This window comes from Etheostoma spectabile, unplaced genomic scaffold, assembly GCF_008692095.1.
Source record: "Etheostoma spectabile isolate EspeVRDwgs_2016 unplaced genomic scaffold, UIUC_Espe_1.0 scaffold342, whole genome shotgun sequence".
NCBI lineage: Eukaryota > Metazoa > Chordata > Actinopteri > Perciformes > Percidae > Etheostoma > Etheostoma spectabile.
In genome coordinates, this window is record NW_022605589.1 from 685,030 (window position 1) to 693,277 (window position 8,248).

Genomic DNA, 8,248 nt, shown 5'->3' on the forward strand with positions numbered 1-8,248 from the left:
ATATATATATATATATATACACACACACACACACACACAGCATGATGTTTGATCTCTTGGGGTCTACTAGAACAGGTTTAAATGCTTCGATGTTAACAAACACATTGGGCCCTAACTTGCACCTGGCACAGCGCAAAGCCCGACAAAAGTGTCTTTGTAAGTTTAAGAAAGACGCAGTTGTCAATTTCCCATCCAGCGCCCATGTTTTTTAAATAGCAAATGCACCTGCGCCCATCTATGTGCCCATGGGCGTGCTGGTCTTACAGGGGTGTGTGTTCAGGTGCATTCATTGCTATCTTGAGGCAGCAGAAAGTAATCGCACTATTGACCAACAAAACCTGGTCTAAAGTCAATAATGTAGCATGTAATTGTTATTTAAGCAACTCATTAGTAAATGTGCCTAGGCTGGTGCACAATGAGCACACTACGCTTGTTACAAATACAGGGACATGCAGCCGCACACAGGAAAAGATTAAAAATACAAATATTACAATGTAAAATAGGATGATGGTATGATCTGCTTGCGCGCTTGCACGCACGAGCAGTGAGGTGGTTCGGGCATCTGGTAAGGATGCCTCCTGGGCGCCTCCCTAGGGAGGTGTTCCAGGCACGTCCAGCTGGGAGGAGGCCCCGGGGAAGACCTAGGACTAGGTGGAGAGATTATATCTCCAACCTGGCCTGGGAACGCCTCGGGATCCCCCAGTCGGAGCTGGTTGATGTGGCTCGGGAAAGGGAAGTTTGGGGCCCCCTACTGGAGCTGCTGCCCCCGCGACCCGACAACGGATAAGCGGTCGAAGATGGATGGATGGATGGATTCTGAAATAAAATGTTACTTCATAATCTATTAACAAATATTATCTTTATCTCAATTTCTAACAGTTGAGATAACATATATGTTTAGGGAATGCAATCAGTCTCTACTAGTACACACTTAAAAATGGAAGTGTGGTTCGTTTTTTGTCATAAGGTTATAATTCATGATAAAAATCCACTATGGAAACAACAAAAGTGGTCATATCCAGAATAATGTTCTGAATTGAGTCAGGAATACATGTTTATTACAGGAAATAAGGCAAGGTCGTTGATTTTCAGCTAGAAAAAATTTAACTTGTAACTGTTGAAATGGGTCAATTTGACCCGAATACCATACAAGGGTTAAAGGGAATCGGAAATGTCACTCTTATTGGTTTATTGCATTTTACGCCAAAAACACACCTATGATTATATTGAGACATTAAGTACAACCCTTTTGAATCTTGCATCGGGTATATGGAACCATTTTGCCGCCATTAAACTAGCAAAAGTGGATTTGCACATGACCTAAACGCAACTGCGCCAGTCTTTTCATGCCATGGGCTTAGATTGTTAAAATAGGGCCAAAATGTTTCTCATACTGGCCATTGCTGCAACGCCTCTGCCTCAAACAGCCTGTCATGACCATGGCTCCTCCCTGCTTGGACTGGGTAGCATGGCTTTGGGGATTGTGGGACCCAGCATAGGGTTTGCTGTAGGGTTCATAGTAAAGTAATCAAGGGTCCCCAGTTCAAATATTAGGTCACCTCCTGCTTTATTTTGTTTGGTGACAAACCATTGTTTAATCAGGTGGCACTTGTGTGCATCCTTTGCCTTCCTGAGTCTCAGTTTTCTGCCTCTTCTTTGTAGCTCCATTGTGTCCTTGTTTTTAGAAGCTAATTTCCTTAGCTGGATTATTTGTTGATTGCCTTTGGGTATGTAGGTTTTGTTATTTTGTGCAAAGCAAAACTGTTTGTTTTAGTGGGAAACACAAGCAAAACTATTAAGCACAAGCTAACATTAGCAACGTAGCCAAGGCCTTACATTATATCTGAGCACTGTGTAACAAACTAGCATAGCCACAACAATCAACACTTGACAGTAGTAAACATTAAAACAATCCACAACTAATAAAGCATATTCGCAGGTTGTGATTTTAAAGCTTTGTGCTGTCCAAACAAAGTGGGAAGTGACTGGTCTTTAGGGAGCAAACGCTGGGAACATCCATTGTGCGTTGTTCACACTATTTTTTTCTATTTTTGTTATTTCCACTCTTCACTCTAACCCCAACCGGCCCGTCAGACACCGCCTACCAAGAGCCTGGGTCTGTCCGAGGTTTTTCCTCGCCACTGTCGCACTGTTGCTTGCTCTAGAGTAAACCACTAGAACTGTTGGGTCCTTTAAAAATTCAGGAATGTGGTCTAGACCTACTCTATCTGTAAAGTGTCTCAAGATAACTTTTGTTATGAATTGATACTATAAATAAAATTGAATTGAATTCACAAATCAGTCTTTAGTAAAATGAATAAAACACAGAAGATGCTGGAGTTCTGCTACTGAATAATAGTGGTATAAATACATTTTAGCTACTGACTCATTATTTCTTCCTTCTTTTGAAGTAATATGCTTTCGCTCCAAAAGCACACTGCAACAATCAACACAAAGCTATGTCCATGTCCTCTGCTCCAACTGGCTTTGTTTGAGGGGAGGGCTGCAGCTATCAATTATTTTAGTAATTTGCTTATTTTACAGAGTATTCTGTAAATTTCTTTTCAATTTGTATTGCCTACATTTCTTACAATATCATTTCTCAAAAAACTAAACATTGAGTGCATTTAAGTGCCATATTACATTGTTTTCCGAAATGCAATAACAACCTCAAACTAAAACACACGTTAAACATACATAAACATTACCTTAAGTTGTGCAACTACAAGTTTCAACCGGAAACTGATCTGTATATAGTTATGGTTAGACATATAGTGTATATAGTTATATGTTAGTATTAGTTACTTAGCCTATTTTCGTTTATATATTTGATTACAGTGTCACACAGCACTGTTACACTTATGCGAGTTGATTGTTGATCAGCTGTTTCTCCGTTAAGAAAGAGAGTGAGAGAGCGCAAGAATCAGCTGTTTCTCCGAAAGGATAGTCAACAATTCGGCTCTTTAAATCAAATTTTGGTCACCACTACGTTTTCTTGTCTTTGATTTTGGTAGTTGTGTTTGGTGTAGTTTCATCTTCCATATGACTCAAGTTAGACCTTAGGTTTTTGGTTGAGATGCTGAAGGATTAACGTGCTATTTTCGTGGTAAACTAGTTTGATTTTGCAGTAGACACACTGTAGACACACAGTTTTCGTTTTAATCACTGATTCCAAACTTTGGACACTTTCCCACAAAAGTATTGTGTAGTTATTTTGCTAAAAAAAGGAAATGTAACTATTTGAAAACTATGCATTATTTTGGCCTGTGACTCCTTATATGTTTTTGTATTTTTCCCGCAATCAAAAAGGTTTGGACAGCCCTGCTATACCTAGTAATTTGGTCCATTTTGGACCAATGCTAATATTGCACTGTATATACCAATAGCAAAAATTGTAAGAACGAATGGCTGTCATTGATTTTTGTGCCAATTTTATCTTGACGTCAGTGCTTCAGTCAGAGGCAGTCCAACGTCTCTTCCTCAACAAGCTGATAGATGGGGCGCTGGCATGGCATCAGAACTTCCCCAAGCTTTCACCCTCCCCCTCCCGGTTCCTCCTCTGCTCTGTTCATGCCATCAAGAACACAAGAAGGAAGATGGAGGACAAACACTTGGCCCTGGCTGAGTTTAACCAGCTCTTTGGAATCCAGGTATAAGACTTCCACTGCAACAGTGCTTCTAACAGCTTTTATTGTCAAAACCCCTTTAAATTAATTAAATAAAATACTATACCATGTTCCAGGATGGAGTCGAGTGTGCCTACTACGCTTTGTTTGATGGTCATGGAGGGGTGGATGCTGCCACATTTGCTGCCACACACCTCCATGTTTCTCTGAGTAAACAGGAGGCACTGCGGAGTGACACAGCCACAGCCTTTAAAACCGCTTTCAAACACACTGATGATATTTTCAAGAGCAAAGCAAAGAGAGAGGTACTGAAGCAGAACCAGTCTAACATCCTGAACACACAGGTTTCAGCGGACATATACATGCACTGTCATCATAATCATAATGTACAATTAAATAATAAAAGTTCATTGAAATTATTAATTAAAGGGTAACTACGGTATCTTTCAACCTGGACCATATTTTCCCATGTTTTTGTATCTAAGTGACTGATGGGAACAACAATCTTTGAAAGTGGTCCGGTATTAAGCAAGATCGCTGCAGCGGACAGCAGCCATCGTAATAATAAGCATGATTGAGTTTTATGAGGTACTTTTGCATTAATTGCTAAACATATTAGTAAGATTGCTGTGGTCAGCAAAACAATCTACAATGTAAGGTCATCTGCGCATCTTATTTACAATGTTTTGCCACTGACATTCAAATTATTCTAAGTGTCTGACACATTATTCTAAGGATTCCCACAGAGGGCGGCCGTTCTGCTACCGAGCAAGATCCTTTTTAAACATAAAAAGATCCATGAAATTGCCAGACTCCATGTAAATAAACATAACAAAAACATGAGAAGCCGCCTTGGTTTGTTCTACTTTTTTTAACAATCACTGCTCCGGTTTGGTTGAAATAAACATTACTTACCAATTTAAACGTGAATACGTAATTGAGGCGACGCAAAAAGAAAATGTATTCTGGAAAAAGATTTGTCTACCTGAGAAAAAGGAGTAGTCCTGACAAGTTGAATTAACCGTACGCCAAATATCTACAAGCCCCAAGCTGCTGGCCCATGATTTTAAAGCATTCGTGGCTTGAGCCTGGACACTTGTGACCTTCGCGTTTTACCGGTCAATATTTTGGCCCCGTACAGTATTGAAGTGGGCACCAACAACAAAAGAACAATCTGTTAACTCCAGCATTTGTTTGGTGAGCGTACCATAGAAACCGCTTTTCAAAACCATTTGGGGCAGGCCAACACAAGTGCAATTTTCCTAGTTAATATTTTTATTGAAAAGTATGGCGGAATTAAAAAATACATAACAGTGAGGGAGAGATAACACAATGAAAGAGAAGGAGCAAACAAACAAAAGTAATTGTGAGGTATCCATTATGTATCTTCAGAGGCCAAAAAAAAAGAGCCATACTTAGCTGTTTTCCTTTTTATCGTTCAATATGTAAACATACAAGTACATAAAACAAACCAAATAGTAGTAGTAGAAAGTAAAAACATAGCATGTCTAATTGTTTCAGAGAAAATCTATTTTAATCATCTGGGCATCCAAATATGTCAATACGGGCAAGAATAAAACATATGGGTTAGATTGCAGAGAGGTATGTTATTTGTCACAGCTGTTAGTGACAGTGGGGAAAATGCATGACAGGCGAGCTTTGGAAAAATGGATTCTGTACAATACGTTGAATTGTTTCAAAGTTAGACGGGCACAGGTTGAACTAGAATGGATTCTGTTGAGGGCAACGTCCCACCAAGTGTCATGCAGCTTCAACCCAAGTTCCAGGCAGTTTTTACTTTAGTAAAGGGTGAGGTATCATGATTCAGGAGTTTACATTTATTTTTGAAATGAAAGACTTCTGAGGGGGGTCTGGAGAGAGAACTCATGCCACAGTTGAATTTGGGGTGAAGAAGGAAAGGCCGGGAACAAGGTTCAAAGTTGATTTCATCAAGTTTTAATGGCAGATCAAGATTTTTGGCAAAATGCGGGCTAACAGTAGTAGTCAAGGCTAATTAAGAAAGCACCCATTTCTGAAGCATCAGGTGAGGACCCAGACTTATAGAAAGAAGAATAGAATGAGCAGAATACTTAGTTAATGGTATTAAGGTTAGTATTTAGTGTGCCAGATGGATCTTTGATTTTAAGAATCATAAGTGAGGCAGCCTGGCGACGCAGCTGATGGGCTAAGAGCCAACCTGTCTTATCGGCGTATTCATAATATGTGTAACGTGAGCGCAAAAGAAGGCTCTGCCTCAGTCGTCGTAATGAGGTCGTAAAAATACTGTTTTCATTGGGTGGTTTGTTCAATGAAATTGGACTTATATCCTGACGGTTGATAACTTGAAATTATACTGACTGTCATTTGCATCCACTATTTAGGAAAAAAAAAATTAAAATATTATTTGCATAATAATTCGGAACGCAATGTATATTCCACTGTTGAAATCACAATTCTGCCTGTATTGTCTGACCAAGAGGACAAAACTTTAAGCAGAAGACTCCGTCTAACAACAATGGCCACTCTTTTTGTTTTGGAGCTTGCCTAGGAGGATGCAATCGAATAATAAAATCTGTTGACAAGACTGCTGGTATCTGCCTGTAGAAAATGCATCTCCTGTAGTAGTGCAATGTCAACATTTCTTTTTAAAGTAGGGCCAAAGGGTTAGCGCGCTTGAGGGTTGCATTCAGGCCACCACAGTTCCAGACTAAAAATGTAAGGTCACCCATTATTAAAAAAGTTCTAAATGAAGACAGATGTGGAAAAGCACTTTGCCACTGCCTTTCCCTTCATTAAGTCCTAACAATAGTGCATCCAAAATTGAGTCCCTTAACACACAGAACATGTAAAAAACAGACAAGATGGTGACACAATAAGGATAGCAAGAGAAGAGGGAGACATAGCCTACACTCAAAGCTGGTCAGTGATTATATATATATATATTATATTAACTTTAAAGTAAATGCATTTTCCGTCAACACAAACAGAAACAGAAAACATAAAACAGTTAGACCATTGGGAGGGAGACGCCTAGTGGTGACCTAGATCAGGGGTTCCCAAAACTTTCAGCCCACGACCCCCAAAGTAACGGTGCAAGTGACTAGCGACCCCCCCACTATAAACGTATGTAAACATTATATAACATTATATGTATAAGCACGCACTATAGGCGTGAAAATCAAAGGAGCTGTTCCCTTTTTATTTATTTGCTTGGTTGTATTTTAAATTTAGCCACTAGTTTTATCTTGTGTTAAAATCATGGCTAACATATGCTATTTCTAATCGTTTTTAAATTTTTGTTTTATTTCTGGAAATCAACTTGCGACCCCCCCTCTCTGGCTCGCGACCCCCCCTGTGGGTCCCGACCCCCACTTTGGGAATCACTGACCTAGATAACCTGAGGGCTATATTAAACAAGGTAGAAAAGCCATTCAAAAACAAAAGTTACTGTAACCCTATCAGATAAGAGTACAGGCAGTTGTCCTACTCGGGGTTTTCATCCATGGTGCAATCCGAGTGGCCGACTCTGCACTGTCAGCGCGCCCTCTTGTGGCGGATAATCAAAAAAACATGTGAGTGTGAGTGACCAAAGCACGTTTTTCTCACATCCCCGAATGTGTTCTGTAGCCAGACCCTTTTTCGCAGCGCTGTGGAGGAAGGCCCAGCAATGCGTGAAAACAATGCATGGAAAAATAGGGTCCGGTTTAAAAAAAACGAAATTACCCTTTAATAATTCTATTCCTTATTTTTTCTTTACATGATAACCTATTTATATATTTTTTAATTTAGATCACAAAATTAATTTAACAAGGCTTTTAGTATCAGTGTCATATTCTATCGAACTTGTTCTATTGGACAACCCAAAAACATGGCTATTGCTGGTGCGGAGGCATTATGCTTTTTCTCCATCCCATTCTCATGAACTATCTCTCACTCACAAAACACACTTTTTTGGTATAACTCAAGAATGTATATGCTAATTATTATCAGATTTCACCCAAATAACTTTATAAATTAAAGTGATGACAGAGGTCAACTTTGTGTGTGTCTGTGTGTCTGTGTTAGCGTCTCCGGAGTGGCACAACGGCTGTGGCGGTGTTGATTCAAGGACAGGAGCTGACTGTGGCCTGGTTGGGAGACTCTCAAGCAATGCTGGTCAGAAAGGGACAAGCTGTTACACTCATGGATCCCCATAAACCAGACAGAGAGGTAGGGTTACACACACACACACACAGAGCTCTCTGCTTAATGGAATCCAAAAGTAAAGTTCAGGAAATATGTACAAGGTCAATTCACAGGAATATAACAAAATTTAATCTCCAACATATTTGACTATGAAATTTGTGTCCTGACAAGGGATTCTACTGTGTGCGCTACAAAATCAGGAATGTTATTTATGTGGATCATTTACAAAACACTAATGTTTCTAGATCTTTGTCATGGTTGTACATTTAGGTATGTTTCTTTTTCCTGTTTTATTTTCTATAGTCTGGTTTTGCTGTTTTGTCTGGTGTCTTACTTCCTGTATTTTGTTACCTCGTTACCCTGTGTATTTAGTAGGGAAGAGCGAGTACAGCATTATCTGTATCTGTTTACCACATGAATTATCTGTATCCGGATCC

At 39.6% G+C, this 8,248-nt stretch overlaps 1 protein-coding gene across 3 annotated transcripts in view; it reads left to right on the top strand.

The window, feature by feature from the left end:
• The window catches only part of ppm1f (protein phosphatase, Mg2+/Mn2+ dependent, 1F), a 134,884-nt gene that overhangs the window by 107,646 nt on the left and 18,990 nt on the right, over window positions 1-8,248 (top strand). For all 3 annotated transcript variants that reach the window (XM_032511259.1, XM_032511258.1, XM_032511260.1), the window contains exons 4-6: window positions 3,448-3,650; window positions 3,743-3,931; window positions 7,692-7,835. In XM_032511259.1, the coding sequence (XP_032367150.1) occupies window positions 3,448-3,650; window positions 3,743-3,931; window positions 7,692-7,835 (536 nt within the window). The remainder of the gene's footprint in view (window positions 1-3,447; window positions 3,651-3,742; window positions 3,932-7,691; window positions 7,836-8,248) is intronic.